The 17,542-nt window shown below is 42.3% G+C and overlaps 1 protein-coding gene across 1 annotated transcript in view; it reads left to right on the forward strand.

Moving 5' to 3' along the window:
• kynu (kynureninase) overlaps window positions 1-17,542 on the forward strand; it is a 201,522-nt gene that overhangs the window by 166,267 nt on the left and 17,713 nt on the right. The window contains exon 10 of the mRNA XM_048599241.1: window positions 10,948-11,033. Within this exon, the coding sequence (XP_048455198.1) occupies window positions 10,948-11,033 (86 nt within the window). The remainder of the gene's footprint in view (window positions 1-10,947; window positions 11,034-17,542) is intronic.

Here is a 17,542-nt window from a genome sequence, read left to right on the forward strand (position 1 = left end):
AGGTACCTTATTTTTTTAAAACAATTAGCCCAAGTCTTCCAAGCTGGCTAAGAATCTGAATTTTGACAAGATCAGACAAGGAGCCACATACCTCAGAATTGCAGATCTGTCTTCGAAATGGAGATCTTGTAGAACTCAGTAAACACAAGGAATCCTTGCAGAGAGCAGCAGAATAAATCATTGTAGAAGCCACGCCTCCTTTAAAATTATTTATTCATGGAATGTTATCATTGCTGTCTGGGCCTGCATTTATTACCCATTTCAAGTTGCTATTGAGAGGGTGATGATGAGCCATTTTCTTGCATCGCTATAGCGCATGGGGATAGGAGTACACAAGTGCAGTGAGGAAGGGAGTTCTAGGATTTTGACACCCCGTGAATGAATTAATAAAAAAATTAATGGCCATATTCTGTAAGTCCTATGTTTGAATAGCCAAACTCAGTTGGGCTATTATTCAGACTCTTATTGTTTTCAAGAAACCAATACTGTAAGTGAACTCTAATGCAGAAGCCAAATAGAATGGAGGCTGGAAATCTGAAATAAGGAAAAATGCAAGAAATACTTCGTAGCATAGGCTGCACCTGTGGAGATAAACAGATACTATTTTGAAATTGAAATATAGCAGTTAGCATCTCAGACGGTGTCATATCTGTCAATGCCTGGGCTGACCCCCAGATTATGAATGAGCAACCTCGCCTTGAATGAGTGAGCGCGATCACTGTGTTTGCAGAACAACTCCATGTGAATGCCATCTCCCAGACTAAATTTGTGACACAACCCTGAATAGATGACCAGCAAAAACCAGACTGATTTTGCTTGACTTGGGCCCAGTCTTAGAATAAGCAGCTGATCATTTAAAACTGAGATAAGGAGACATTTCTTTACATACACCATTGTGACTCGTTGGAATTCTTCATCTCAGAGGGCTAACAATACTCTTTCATTGAACATATTTAAGCCTGAGATGCACGGATATTTGATCTCTCAGGGAATCAAGGAATATGGGGAGTTGTTGGAGAAGTGGATAGGAGGTTGATGATCAACCAGGCTTGAGAGGTCGTATTGGTCACTCCTGTTTCTTAAATTCTAAGCTATGGAGCCACCTTCCTTGTGCCGTACCTCGAGTCATAGAACATAGAACATAGAACAGTACAGCACAGTACAGGCCCTTTGGCCCACGATGTTGTGCCAGCCTATTATCCTACTAAGATCAATCTACCCTGTAAACCCTACATTTTACTCTCCTCCATGTGTGCCTATCCAAGAGTCGTTTAAAGATCTCTAAAGTATCTGACTGTACCACCACTGCCAGCAGTGCATTCCACATGCCCACCACACTCTGTGCAAAGAACCTACCTCTGACATATCCCCTATACCTTCCTCCAATCACCTTAAAACTATGTCCCCTCATAATAGTCATTTCCACCCTGGGAAAAAGTCTCTGACTATCGAACCTATCTATGCCTCTCATCATCTTGTAAACCTTTATCAAGTGACTTCTCATCCTTCTTTGCTCCAATGAAAAAAGCCCCAGCTCCCTCAACCTTTCCTCATAAGTCCTGCCCTCCAGTCCAGGCAGCATCCTGGTAAATCTCCTCTGCACCCTCTCTAAGGCTTCCACATCTTTCCTATAATGAGGTGACCAGAATTGAACACAATTTTCCAAGTGTGGTCTAACCAGAGTTTTGTAGAGCTGCAGCATAACCTCATGGCTCTTCAAATCAATTCCCCTACCAATGAAAGCCAACACACCATACGCCTTCTTTACAACCTTATCAACTTGGGTTGCAACTTTGAGGGATCTGTGGATGGGGACCTCAAGATCCCTCTGTTCCTCCATACTGCCGAGAATCTTGCCATTAACCCTGTATTCTGCATTCAACTTCGACCTTCCAAAATGAATCACTTCACACTTTTCTGGGTTGAATTTCATCTGTCACTTCTTTGCCCAGCTCTGCATCTTGTCAATGTCCCGTTGCAACCTACAACAGCCCTCCACGCTGTCCACAACTCCATCAACCTTTGTGTCATCGGCAAACTTACTAACCCACCCTCCCACTTCCTCATCCAAGTCATATATAAAAAGAATCAGGGTTTCTTCCGATGTTGATGAAGGTATTATTGTTCACCAGCTGCTCAAAGGATAAATGCTACAAAAGCAGGGCTTTTGAATCAGATCTCAGTTGCTGGTAGCCCTCTAAAACATCCAAGTTAGCACTTGCTTCTCTATCTACCTCACTCACTGCCTTAGGCTGATAGCTTGTTGGCCACCCCAGGTGCCAGCCATTAACTGGATGCCTGGTGTGATATCCCTCCAGGAATAGAAGTCAAAACTGAAGGATCATTGCCTCCTAATTCTGGTTCCACTTAGCTTTCTGCCAGGTCCAGTGGAATCCTGGCCAGCATCTCTGGGAGTGTAGACCCTCTTCAGTACTGCATTGGAATCAAATTCTTTATGCTCACATCTTTGTTGTGAGATTTGAACCCATAGCATTTTAACTCAAATGTGAGAATGCTTTTGCAATTTCATTGAATTTTTTTTTCTAAAATCCCACAGCATGAAGTCAGAAATATCTTCATGGAAATGTTAGCCACAATGGAATTCCCTTCTTTCTACAATTGTGAGCTGATTTGCTTTTCCAGCAAAGTAGGTGATTGTATGTTTGAATATCCCAATAGAGAATTCAATTTGATGCTCCCTCCTGCTGTTGTTTATTCAATCTCAGCAAACTTGCTGATGTAAATATTTTTGCACTACCCACTTAATGTATCCAAGTGTATCACAAACTTCTCACAACATGTATTTTTTTGAGAGAATTGAAAATAAAAAAAGGACAATTTTTGCTTTCCTGCATTTAATTCATTATTCTTATCACAGTTAAAGAAATTTGAAAAAAATACTTAGTCTAACTTCCCAATTCTATTCCTCCTAACCCTTCTCCTTCTCTAAACACCAGGACCTCCTCAATATGGTCACATCAAAATATTTTGAACGTTGGATAAATGCAATGTTTATGAGTGAAACCGATGGATTGTTTTCAGATGAAGGACATCAAGAGTTATATAAATATATATATATTATATGCGTGGACGTGAATGTAGGAGATATGGTTAGTAAGTTTGCAGATGACAGCAAAATTGTTGATGTACTGAACAGAGAAGAAGGTTACTTCAGAGTGCAACAGGACCTTGATCAGATGGGCCGTTGGGCCGAGGACTGGCAGATGGAGTTTAATCTAGATAAATGTGAGGTGCTACATTTTGGTAGGGCAGGATTTATATATTCAACAGTCAGGTGCTGAGGTGTGCTCCCGAACAGAGACCTCAGAGTGCAGGTTCATTGTTCCCTGAAAGTGGAGTCATAGGGAGACAGGGTAGTGAAGAAGGAGTTTGGTATGCATGCCTTCATTGGCCAGTGCATTGAGTACAGCAGTTGCGAGATCATGTTGTGGCTATTGTGGCTTGTGGCTATGGTTAGGCCACTTTTGGAATATTGTGTTCAGTTCTGGTCTCCTTACTATAGGAAAGGCATTGTTAAACCTGAAAGAGTTCAGAAAAGATTTACAAGGATATTGCCAGGGTTGGAGAGTTTGAGCTGTAGGGAGAGGCTGAATAGGCGGGGCTATTTTCCCTGGATTGTTGGAGGCTTAGGGGTGACCTTATACAAGTTTTTAAAATCATGAGGGGTATGGTTAGAGTGAATAGTCAAGGTCTTTTCTCAAGGGTAGGGGAGTTGGTGTGTGGTGGTGGAGTCTGGTACAATTACAATATATAAAAGGCATCTGGATTGGTATACAAATCAGAAGGATTCAAAAGGACATGGGCCAAATGCTGGTATATGAAACTAGATTTATTTAGGATATCTGGTCAGCATGGACAAGTTGGACTGAAGGGTTTGTTTTTGTGCTGTGCATCTCTATGACTCTATGACTCAAAGATAGTACAGTAGCGTTATGGTTACATTATTCCTCAAGTAATTGCAAAAACTGAACCAATGATCTAGAGAACTACGTTCAAATTCCACACAAGCTCAGAAATTTAAAAGCAATTAATAAATTAAATAAATCCAGAATTAAAAAGCAAGTATGAATGGGACCTATGATGAATGTGATTCTTTAACGTTTTTCAGTGAAGGAAGTTAGCTTTCTTTGTCAGGTCAATATAAGATCAAGTCCTACAGCAACCTGGTTGAGTCTGGATGATCAAGCAGGCCATTTTCTTGTACTGAAGAAGTCAGCTTACCACCAGCTTTCAAGCGCCTTTCAGACCAGACAATAAATGCTGGCCTTGCCACTGATGCCACATCCCACGAATGAAAGTAAAACAGAAGAGCAAAGATGGGTAAATAATGTTGCAGTGCTAATCACCATGGTCTAATTGAACAGAAGAACATGCTGACTAGCTTGTTTCTTTGTTTCAGTTTGACTTTAACTGGGACAATGACATTTTTTTTTATTTTCAAACTTCTTTGTATTCACCGTCAACACTTTTTCATAGTCAGGGGTTCTCTAATGGATTTCAAGGAATGTCAACTCACATTGTGCAAGCTTTCCTCACTGATAGGTTTTTATTTAGTGGTGTGCAGCAGCTGAGTTTGTTTTGCAAACTCGAAGGATACAAAACAAACCTTGGTGAAAATCAAATGAAGGACATCCTGAGTACATGTCAAATATTTAATTCTATAGCAATACTAAGGCATTATCCAACACTGAAGAATTATTTCTTTCGGCTGGGCATTATTACAATCAGCTTTTTATGTTAATTCTGATCAGCTAAAATGAGATGGAATGTACTGTTTTTTGTAAGTGAAAGGAATCACATTTGTCATGTATAGTTTTCTCTGCTTCAACACTTTTTTTATTCCCTTGTGGGACATGGGCATTGCTGGCTGGCCAGTATTTATTGCTCATCCCTAGTTGCCTTTGAGAAAGTGGTGGTGAGCTGTCTTCTTGATCTGCTGCAGCCAATATGATGTAGGTAGACCCACAACGCCATTAAGAAGAGAATTGTGTACTTTAACCTAAGCTTTCAAAATAAAGCTTTAATTCTGCAAAATAAAATATTATGGACAATGGAAAACCATGTAAAACAGAAAATGCTGGAAATGCTCAACAGATCTGGAGGCATATGTGGAAACAACAACAAGTGTAACATTTCAGATAAATCACCAGTAGAATGTTATGGCTCTGTAACATTAACTCTGTTTCTCTTGTAATACATGTTGTCAAACAAACTTGCTGAGCCATTCTAGCATTGTTTTGAAAATTCAGACTAGCTCAGTCCAAATGTCAAATGATTGATCTTAAGATCCAGCAAAGTGGCAACGCAAAAACGAATGGGCAGATGGCCTGTACGAATCTTGTCTTGTTTTTAGATTGTCATCTTGTGCTTAAACCAAGATGGAATCTTGCGGTTTTTTGGTTAAGTGTCAGTTGCGTAAAGATTTTTGGAAGGATTTTCACCATGAAGTCCATGAAGTTTTTCTACTGTATCTTGCCAAACTCACCCAATTAACTTCTTTGCCCAACTGTGTGGCATTCTTTTTCCATCTTACCATGCACAGTTCCTGGAAAAACATATTGTAGATATCCACTGAAAGACCACAATCCCTTGTACCTGTATCATCTTTAAGAGGCCACTGTGTATCTTGATGAGCAGTGATATTCTGCAGCTGCCCTCCTTGTTGATGGATATGCTGTGTGAAGATGTCAGAAGAGGGGAAGATGGGGTCGTGATTTTCCCACAGGTTCCAAGAGGTACTGTGATCGGGTGTTGCAGAGGTATCCTCTTCCTGAACGACTAGCAGAGGAAGATATGACACCAGTCCCTGGCAGCAGAATCTGAGGTTACCATCCATATCAGTACCATCTCCGGGGGCAGAGGAACCACCAGCAATGTTGCAAGAAAGTTAACAACCTTCTCATCTCTACCAAGCAAAATGCCACACTTTGCTACCTCACACTCAGTCTGTTGCTGCTACTGCACCCACCAAGATTCATTTCAACCATTCTCTTTATTGCCTACAGTATCTTACTGCACTCATGCTTACTTCCCCAGTTCCCTCACACCACTAACCCTGCATGGCCTCTGCACTGCTGCCTCATTCCCTTGGAACACTGAACCACCTTTTCGACCTCATGCACCAGCACTAACAGCTGTGCCACCCACTTTCATTTCTCTCAATCGCCCCGTTTCTCTCAATCCAGGAGAAGATAGCCCACAATAGGGCAGCAAGTGTCTGGACAGATCTAGGGGTGCCTGATATCAGACTCTTCACCCCTTATTAGGATAGCATCCGGACCCTCACAGGAGAAGCCCAGGACAGCTCCTGCAGCGATGCTGAGACACCCAGATCCTGACAATCAGGCAAGTTCCATTTGTCATTCCACTGCAACTTTCACAGTAACCCTGCAATAACAGGGTTATCCATTGGAGACCACTTGAACCAGTAGGTGCAACATCATCTCTCTCTCTCTCTCTCTCTCTCTCTCTCTCTCTCTCGTGTCTTGTGGCTACCAGCAGGGTGTCCATGGCCTTGGAAAAGAAATAGGCTGCTCCACCAGAAGGTACCTTCTCGGCTTCTGATGAAGAGTGTTCAAGAGGCCTTAGAGGAAACACCCCCCACCAGTTAAGTACTGATACTTTGATCGGAACTTCAGCCTTTGGAAACACAAGCTGGTGAACATCTTACTGCGAGATCACCACAGCTGGCCAAGGAAGAAACAGCCCAGGCTGCTGGAAGCCAGGGAATTGCCGGAGACCAGGCACATGCTCAGCTCCAAGCAGGACAGGACCCTGTGGTGTCAGCAATCAGAGTCTTTCTGTGCATGCACTGGAAGGAACAGGAGCAGCCGACAAGAATGCAATGATCCTCATTTCCCAGAAGCTACATCAATGCAGCTGCTCTTGTGGACACAGCTGCCCTAAGCATGCAATTGTCTTGGATAGGCAGACGGCTGCCATGGAGAGCCAGGTCCAGCGCCCGTAGGGTCTCCTTGTGTCAGCATGACTCTTAATTCAAGTCCACATAGCATGTGCTCTGGATAGGTGTTGAGAGGCTGCTGTTGTATGTGGGAGCCAGATGAACAAGCCGTACATAGCGCTCTGAGTAATGCTGACACCACTTCCCTTCATGTTAAAACAATGCTGTTCTTTCCCTGCCCTCTGCATCCAAAAGTGCTGTGTGAACAAAGTGGTCAGAACGTCTGGAGCAGAGCAGTGGGCAGCACACAGGAAACCAATACAATAGGATCAGCAAAGATTAGCAACTCCACAGTTTATGTCCTTTGCTCTATGTGATGGTGTTTCCCTTTGCAGGGTTTCGTATCGGTGGGTCTTGAAAGCATCTCTCACACCCACAATTCAATACACTTACCCCATCCACTTCAGAAGAAGTTGACAGGTACCTGCTCTGACTTCCATGGTGAAACTGATTGACAGTTAGCTTATTCTCTTAGTTTGGTATGTTCGGAAGCTGAATAGGAAGTTGGGTTGTGCGATCTATAAATGTGTAATATTTTGAAATTCGCAAGGGATCTTCTTAAAAGATATTACTATGTTTTGTTAATGATCCTGTGAAATGCCTTATCATTGTTATTGCTGACTCCTCTTACATAGAATTATTTTCTTGAGGTATACATAGCATTTGGAACGTTGATTCGGATCATTCCTGGATAGAGAAACCAAGCATCAATAATTTAGTTTTGAGGTTTATCTTTATATTGAGTGCAGTCACAGGAATCAACCCAAAAATATCATGTTGAAAAAAAATCGTATCCTACCACTAATGTAGACTTCAGATGCAAATCTATCCTTCTTTCTTCCTCTTTCTTTTATCAGTTGGTTGCAGAATATCCATTGTCATTTAATTACGCCTGTCTCTTTGTACATACATAAAGACTTCTTTTTCCAGTTAGTCTCAGTGAGACAGAGACACGTGAAAGGAACAGAATGGATCTTTGGTCATGAGCAGGTTTTAACCTGAAGAATAGATCAGGTGCATTCGGGATACTTGGCTCATGTGTTTTATTTGACACAGTCCTATTAGCTTCAACTTCAAGTGCCTAGCAAATTCCATGTCTTTCTTGCCCACACTCCGTCCCCCTGTGGATGCTAGCTTGTTTTATCCAATATCACTCATGAGTCATTTAATACAGAGATACTGGGGATTTTTTGCTTATAATCTGTGGAATTCTGTTGAGGCTGGGTTGTCGATTATATTCAAGGCCAAGAAAGGCAAATTTTAATCATTAAGTGGAATGAATGTTTATGGAATTCAGACAGGAAAGAGGAGTTAAGGATTACCAGATCAGTCACAATCTATTTGAATGGTGGACCAAACGCGTTGGGCCAAATGGCCTCCTTTTGCTGCTAAAACTTATGGTCTTATTGGTTTCGGTCCTGAGTCCGTTTCTCCTTTTTACCATTTCACCAAATTAGAAAACCTTTTCCATACTGTCCACATTTAAAGCCGAGAAGATAAATTGGGCAGTGTCTGTTACAAATGCGATCCTCGTTTGTCTGCATTTTCTTGCTGTCTACCTACAAAACAATACATCATACCCAGGCCCTATAGAAAAGAAAAATGCAATCTTTCATGATTTGCCTTCTCTCTCATTCCTGCTTAAATTTGAAAACCCCTGGATGACCACTTGGATCAATTTGTTGAGGGGTGGAGATTAAAAGCTATAGGCTGATTCGCCTGGTATCTATTGTTGGAAAAGTATTGGAATCAATTATTAAGGAAGTAATTGCAGAATATTCGAAAATTTTGATCTAATCAAGCAGCGTCAGCACAGCTTCATTAAAGGGAAATCATGTCTTGCTGATTTATTAGAGATTTTTGAGGAAGTCTCAATCAGAGTGGATAGAGGGGAACCAGTAGATGTATTGTTTTTGGATTTCCAGAAGGTGTTCGACAAGGTGTTCGAAAAGTCATAAGGTAACAGTCCACAGTGTTGGATGTAGTATATTGGCATGAATGGAGAATTAGATCATGGGCAAGAAACAGCAAGTTCTTTTTCAGTTTGGCAACCTGTCAGTGGTTGGCAAGTAGAGTACAATGTGAAAATGTGAAGTTGTTCATTTTGGAAGGGAGAACAAAAGAACTGAATATTATTCAAATGGAGAAAAACTGCAAAAAGCTGCAACACAAAAGGGCTTGGGGATACTTTTGCATGAGACACAGAAAGCTAGCACAGAGGTGCAGCAGGTAATCAGAAGGCTAAGGGAATGTTGGCTCTTATTTCAAGGGAGTTGGAGTATAAGATTCGCGAAGTCTTACTGCAACGGTACAAGGTGCTGACGAGACCACATTTGGAATACTGTGAGAAATTTTGTTTGCCTTAGTATGATTTCATTGGCGGTAGTTCAGAGAAGGTTCACTAAAATGATCCATGGTATGAAGGGATTGGTTTATGAGTGAATTTTAAACAGTTTGGGACTCTACTGATTGGAGTTTAGAAGAATGAGAGGTGATCTCACTTAAGCACATATGATTCTTAAAGGCCTTGACAAGATAAATGCTCAGAGGATGTTTCCCCTCACGGAGGAATCTAGGGCCAGAAGGCATAATCCCAGAAATAAGGGGTGCCAATTGAAGACTGAGATGAGGAGAAATTTTTTTCTCAGATAGTTGTGAGTCTTTGGAACACCTTGCCACAGAGACCTGTGAGGGCAGAGTCTTTGTGTATATTTAAAACTGAGAGATAGATTCTTGATCAGTAGGGGAGTCAAGGGTTATGGAGAAAAGGCAGGAATGTGGACATGAGGAGTGTTGGATCAGCCATGAACCGATTGAATGGCAGAGCAGGCTCAAGGGGCTCAATAACCTACTCCTGTTCCTATTTCTTCAGGTTTTATGGTTTCAATGGAAAAATAGAAACAGATTTTCATTCCTATTCCCATAGCTCAATGCATTATACTTACTATTACTGCAGGAAATCTATTTTCATGGCTATTTTCTCTAATGTAGTGTTCAGAACTGAAGGCACTACAGCAGCTGAGCCTTATTCCATGTGTAAAACAAATTCAACTTTGCCTTCTCATTTCTTTATTCAATACCAGCCATGTATGAAAACCAAATACAGTTATGTTTTTCTGCCTACACTCACCCATCTGCTGGCTGTTTCTCCATTCCGTTAAGGGCTTTACTGGCTAAGACATACATATATTTCTAAAAAATGTATTTCTGATTTCTCCACAATGTCCTGCAACTGTCAATGATCTCTGCATCCCATTATGTTTAGATCCGGTGATCTTCATCATGTCATCATGTTGCTAATTTGATATGATCAATAAAATGTTATGTCATTCGTCTTGTAGCTAGATCCAAATTATTTCTGTAAATGGGAAATTGAGCAGTACCCACATTCAGCCAATCTGAATAACATCCATTTATCCCATTATTTTGTCCCATTGCATCAATATGTTGAACTGACATTCACCCTTCAATTTCTTGACCTTGACTAATCCTTGTCTGAAAGTCCATGTAAGTTCCATGATTTCTTTTGTATCGAACACAACCTGTGCTTCACAAAATCATACTAAATAATTCTGATTAGCTTGTGCCTTTCTATCACTAATTTCAGCTATTAGTGTGTACTTTGCTCCTTGGCTTGTAATTTCCTTCTTCATCCTTTTCCTTTTTGAACAAGGCAGTGAGACTTCTGACATTCCAGTTCTTCAATACAATTTCAATTTTCAGATTTTCAGAAAATTGTAGGCTAATTACTTTGCAATTTTCCTCACTAATTGGAAATACTTGGACTCCTTCTGTATCCCAGGCTGCACAGTAACCCATTTGACATGAGATAATATGAGTATTTGAATTATCCCTTTTCAACAGTTGTGAGCAGATTCTCAAAAGCAGTATGCTAAGAAACGTAACTCACCATAAAAACAACACAAAAAAACCTAAAATCTGAATGTTTCTTTCTCTCTGCTTAGACCTTGACTTAAGTTTTGGCGTGAATGGATTTCGAATCTCGAATCCACCCATTTTATTGGTTCGTTCACTACAAGCTAGCTTAGAGGTAAGTGCATTCGTCTGGTTGGGAATGAAAGATTTACATATGTAGGAATGATAGAGCAGAATCCGACTTTATTATTGTGCTGCCTAATTTGGCTTAACCTGACCATATTAGACATTTTTGCTCACCGACCGGAAATAAATATGATACTGGCAAAAGAAACTCTTTTGACCTTTAGCCCGCATTGAAAATGTCAAGGAATGAATTTGACATTTTACCACTGTAGTGAGTGGCATGAATTTTGCCAGGTGGATCTCAATGAGTATGAGTTCCCTAATTGTGGCTGTTAACCTGGGTCAACCAGGGAGGTCTGGCTCATAGATATAAACAGGAGTCTCCAGGATTTTCCTCACTCTGGGGACTGGCTCTGAGCCAGCTGGTCAGAGTCCATGTACTGTGCACAGGAGAATAAAGAGTGACTTGGTGATGGGATGCTGGTCTCCATGCAGATATTTCAGTAGCAACGAGAGAAACAGTCGGAACAGTCATCTTTGAGTTGGGGTATGCATTTCTGGCATAACGTCTTTATTTAGGAAGTCTGACTTATTCAATCCTGATGTCAAAGACTTGGCCTGGTAAATAGAAAGAATGTGTTATTTGTTCCAGGCAAATGAGACTGAGTTAGTTGAAAAGCAATGAATCAGTAAGAGTGTGGAATGCCCTGCCTGCAAAAGTAGTAGACTCGCCAAATTTAAGGGCATTTAAATGGTCATTGGATAAACATATGAATGATAATGGAATAGTGTAGGTTAGATGGCTTCAGATTGGTTTCACAGGTCAGCGCAACATCGAGGGCCAAAGGGCTTGTACTGCACTGTAATGTTCTATGTTCTATGTTCTATGTTCTAATTCTTCTGACTGCTTGTGGATCCACAGCATTTTTGGTTATCAGGAGACTAACGCCCTGAGGCACCAGATGCTAAAACTTTTCAAGTGTTGATACTTAAGGAATATTACAACCCCTACACTCCTCTAATCCTGAGACACTATTGGTTTTTGAGAACCAGGGGAATCCTTATCAGGATTTTTGACTAGCCTAAGGTGACTGGCAGAGGCATGTGATTTTGGGTTAATCCTGAATGAGATGATGAGAGACCATTTGGTATGTGGGATTAATGTGTAACTATGAAAAAGCCCAACATGCTTTCAAACAGGGGGCACTACAAATGGCTTTGTCACTAGAAAATGTGGCAAGTGGAGCATGTGAGGTACGGGCTATCCCAATGGAAGTGGAAACCCTCACTTGTCCAACTGAACTGGGGGAACACTACTTGAGTGTAAGCAATCACAGAGTCTCAAGCAGGACATACCGTGAGCAGAGGGACCCCACGTCAGCCCACAGCAAAACTTCAAAACAAAGCCACGCCTCAACCAAACGGCTAAAATATTCTTCAGGATCTGGGCCGGCAAGCCATCATAGTTGCTGCTGGTATGTGGACCCAAGACAGCAAAAGAGTCATATGAGGCCTGACTGGAGTAAGAAAAAGTATTCAGGAGAGGGCATACGTTGGAAAGTCCCACTTACATGTGATTTGGAACAGTTAAATTGCTTAGCAGCATCCAAATCAGAACCAATCAAAATAACCAAGCGGAGACTCGGGGACCGCTTTGCAGAAAACCAAGCGGAGACTCGGGGACCGCTTTGCAGAACACCTACGCTCGGTTCGCAACAAACAACTGCACCTCCCAGTCGCGAACCATTTCAACTCCCCCTCCCATTCCTCAGACGACATGTCCATCCTGGGCCTCCTGCAGTGCCACAACGATGCCACCCGAAGGTTGCAGGAACAGCAACTCATATTCCGCTTGGGAACCCTGCAGCCCAATGGTATCAATGTGGACTTCGCAAGCTTCAAAATCTCCCCTCCCCCCACCGCATCCCAAAACCAGTCCAGCTCGTCCCTGCCTCCCTAACCTGTTCTTCCTCCCACCTATCCCCTCCTCCCACCTCAAGCCGCACCTCCATCTCCTACCGACCAACCTCATCCCGCCCCCTTGACCTGTCCGTCCTCCCTGGACTGACCTATCCCCTTCCTAACTCCCTACCTACACTGACCTTTCCTGGCCCCATCCCCGCCTCTTCGACCTGTTTGTTTCCTCTCCACCTATCCTCTCCTCTATCCCTCTTCTATCCGCCTCCCACTCTCTCCCTATTTATTTCAAAACCCCCTTCCCCTCCCCCTTTTCTGATGAAGGGTCTAGGCCCGAAACGTCAGCCTCTCTGCTCCTATGATGCTGCTTGGCCTGCTGTGTTCATCCAGCCCTGCACCTTGTTGTCTCGGATTCTCCAGCATCTGCAGTTCCTACTATCTCTCAATCAAAATAAATGTCTGGTTAAATGGTGACCTGGTTCTAATGGAGGTTGACACTGGCACAGCTGTAACAGTCATTGCAGAACTAGTCTTTAACAGGATTCGCTATGGATTCCAACCCTAAAGTTTGTGCCAGATGTTGGCCAGACTGAGAACATACACTGAGGAACCATTACAGGTTAAGTGTACAATTTTGGTTCCGGTCTCCTATGAGAGGCAGTTGATGCAGTTATTACTGATAGTAATAAAAGGCTTGAGCCCAAGCTTGATAGGGTGGAATTGGAAGAGGGAGATTCACTTTGTTTGGCACGACATTTTTCGATTAGAAAATAGCATCCTGATTAAAGTTTTAATTAAATACATGAATGTTTTTCAGGGAAGTCTAGGGACTATCAAAGTGGCCAAAGCCCACCTACATGTTGACCAGGAAACAATTCAACAATTCTGCAAGGCCCACCCAGTACCATTTGCCTTATGTGCAAAAGTAGAGGCAGAAGTCAGGAGGCTGGAAAGTGAAGGAATCATCAAACCAGTCCAGTTTGTTGAATGGCAGCATCGATCATACCAATTGTGAAGCTTGATGGGTGGTTCACTTTCGTGGGCATTTTAAGCAAATGGTAAACTACCTTTCCCAGCTAGATAAATACCCATTCCCTTGCATAGAGGGCTTGGACATAAAACTGGTTGGGGGAGGGGGTGCTGTCCTTTACGAAGATAGACATGAGCCTTGCGTACCTGCAGTTACGACTAGATGAGGAGTTCCAGAGGTCTGCCACTTTTAACATACATATGGGTTTGTACAATATACAAGACTGCCATTTGTTGTATCATCAGCCTGTGCCATTTTCCGGTGGACGGTGAAGGATATTTTACAAGGTCTATCCTATACTGCCATTTATCTGGATGACCTGCCAGTAGCCATAGAGAATGGTGTATTATTATGGGGAACAAGATTGATTATCTCAATCATAAGTCACCGCCCAAACTGGCTGAACTCCACTAGGGCCATCCAGGGGTTGCCATAATGAAGATCTTGATGGGAAGTTATGTCTGGTGGCTAGGACTGGATGCAGACATAACTACATTGGTGGGACAGTGCCCGGAGTGCCAACAAGGACAAAAATTACTGCCAGTGGCTCCCCAACATTTGTGGGAATGGCCTGATAAACTCTGTACTCAGTTACATGTCAACTATGCTGGTCCTTTCATGGGGTCTATGTTTTTAATCATTATGGATGCCCATTTAAAATGGCTGGACACACATAGAGTTCATTCATCAAACATGGAAACGGTGATAGAAATACTGCAAGCATCTTTTGAAATACATAGACTTATGGAAGTTTTGGCCACGGACAATGGGACATCATTTACAAGCAGGGATTTTGAGTATTTCCGAAAGGCGGATGGCATTCAGCATGTTCGGACAGCTCCATACCATCCATTGTCCAATGATCTGGAGAAAAGAACAGTCCAAATGTTGAAGGCAGACTTAAAGAAACAGCCTACAGCTTTACTCGATACCAAACTGTCCCGGTTCCTGTTTGATTATAGAACCACCACTCATACAAATACAGGGATATCTCCATCAGAGTTGCTGATGGGGAGAAGAACTGGGGAGGAGGGTGAAACAGTGTTAGGAACATCAATCAATGAATCAATCAATCAACATCCTTGAAGAGAAAGAGACAGCTTGCTTCAGAGATGAAGTTTGATGTCAAAACTATGGAAATGGCCCTGCATTGATACAAGGCAGGGTCGACGCGAGGTCAGATCCTGTGACAAATAAAGTTTGTGGAGGAGATGTGGTCCTGAATAAGCATGTGCAACACATGAAAGCTGCAAGCTCGCAAACGGGTCAAGAGCAAAACATATCCAGCCCCTCTGAACAGCTGGAAAGGCTGTCATAAACAATGAGTTCTGTCCTTCTGTCTAGTGTCGAAGAAACCTCATAGTCTGACACGGATAGAACGAGGTCACAGCCTCAATACCATTACCACCTGATGAAGAGGAAGAATTTCTTCCCAGATGCTCCAGGTGCAAGAGACAGGCTACGGTCTGGTATTTGCTGCTTGTGTCCAAGTCAGCGTCATATCAATTGGAACTGGTGCAAAACTGTCCCTGGAGAAGCTACAAGAAAAAGAAACATCCCTAGACTTAGGCGGGGAGGGATGTAATGATTTGGACTGAGGATGGCCACATAGATCTCATGGAGTATGAAATCCCTGACTGAGGTTTACATGGGCCAATCAGGGAGTCCTGGCTGACAGATATAAACAGGAGTCTCAGGGATTCTCCTCACTCTCGGGACTGGCTCTGAGCTGGCTGGTCAGAGTCCATGTGCTGTGCATGTGTAAATAAAGGCTAACTTGGTGACAAGATACCAGCCTCCATACAGTTATTCCAGCCATGAACTGTTTTCTTTCCTTATTAAATCATCAAGGATGATTTAAAAAAAATCAATTTACAAAGTACCTTTTTCACAATCATTGTATATCCTAAAGTGTTTTTTTCTGAATATTGCTGAAGTGCAGTGATAATGTAGATATTTTCTAATCAACCAACTCAGAGATGTTATTATACACCACTGGAGCAGGTAGGATCTGAACCCAGGCCTCCTGGCTCAAAGGTAAGGACACTACCACTGCACCACAAGACCCTTGATTTTGGTACTGTAGGACATAGACAATTTGCATTTAGCAAGTATGATAATGACCAGATAATTGGACATTGGTTGAAGGATAAATGTTGGCCACAACATCAGGGAAAGCTTTTCCCTGCTCTTTTTCAAAATGAAATATTTTAAGGTGATGGAGTCTTGTTTTGAAACCTTATATCAATAATAGCACTTTCAACAATGTCATACTCCTGCAGTAAGGAAGGAAAATATTAACCTTAACTTTTATGCTCAAATGGAGGAGTAGGTTTTGAACCCATAGGCTTCTGATTCAGATGGAAGAACGCTATTAACAGATCCAAGAGCGGTACTAACAGAGCCATGACTGACATCATTGACAGTAGATACAAATAAATAGAACATAGTTAATATAACATAAATAGAGAAGTAAGGTAGTTTGAAATTGCTAATAACACATTAGGCTGAATTTTACAGTTTTTTGGTTTAATGCAAGTTGTATCTAGTTTGATGGAATGATTCTCGCTGTGAGCCTAAGTGAGTTTTCTTGCTATATTTTAGCAAACTCTGCAGTAAATTACCATCTCCATCCCAGTGCTGAATGTCATATTCGATTTCCAATCCATCTTACCACAAACCATTCCTGGAATAACTCTCAACTCACCAGATATCCCAAAATTAACTGGCATCCATGGTGCATGTCACATCTTTCAAAGCTGGCTGTGTGCCAAGACAAGCATGGTTGATGCAGAGCTGCAGATGTATGGTTCCTAATATTTGCCCTAGGTACGGTAGACAGCGGGAAACCGGCATCCTATTTTGTAGCAAAGGATCTGGAGGGTCTTGTTGGACAGGATGGTGCACTATTGAAGACTCCTTTTTTCTCCAGTGACAGGAATTGAAGCCATAATGTCAGTGCAACTTGGACTAATGTTGTCATTTGGGCAAAGTGCTGTCACCCACTCGAACACCTGACACCGCCAGCAAATACAAAAAATGCTGAGAAACTCAACAGGTCTCATGGCATCTACTGACAGAGAAATGGAATTAAGGTTTTGCGTCTGCTATGACTCTTCTTCAAAACCTGACATGACCAACCCTCCACACTCTTTGTACCATTCACTCAGGAAACTTCACCACACTTCCCCACATGCATCAGGACAACGTGCTGAGCCACTCACTTTCGTCTCACTCAGAGCCACTCATTCTGAGAGAAAACAGCCCACAATCAGGCAAAAACAGATAAGACGGCTGGCTAGAATACTGCCCGAGATTCAGCTCCTCACCTCTCAAAGGAAAAGATGCTGCCCTGACAGTCCCAAGTGGTGTCTGACCATTCACAAGCTTCTAGACTGATGTCAGAGGCTGCCCTTTACTGGGATCCAGTAAGTGAAGGGTGTCTCCCTTGACTTGATTGAGAATTGCTGACAACTCTGATAAGCATCCTGACTTTATGCCTCTGCTATATGACAAGCCAAGACAGAAATAATTTGAGCCTACACAGTGTGGAGCTGGAGGAACACAGCAGGCCAGGCAGTATCAGAGGAGCAGGAAAGCTGACATTTCGG

This window comes from Rhincodon typus, chromosome 7 (genome assembly GCF_021869965.1).
Source record: "Rhincodon typus isolate 14 chromosome 7, sRhiTyp1.1, whole genome shotgun sequence".
Classification (NCBI taxonomy): Eukaryota; Metazoa; Chordata; class Chondrichthyes; order Orectolobiformes; family Rhincodontidae; genus Rhincodon; species Rhincodon typus.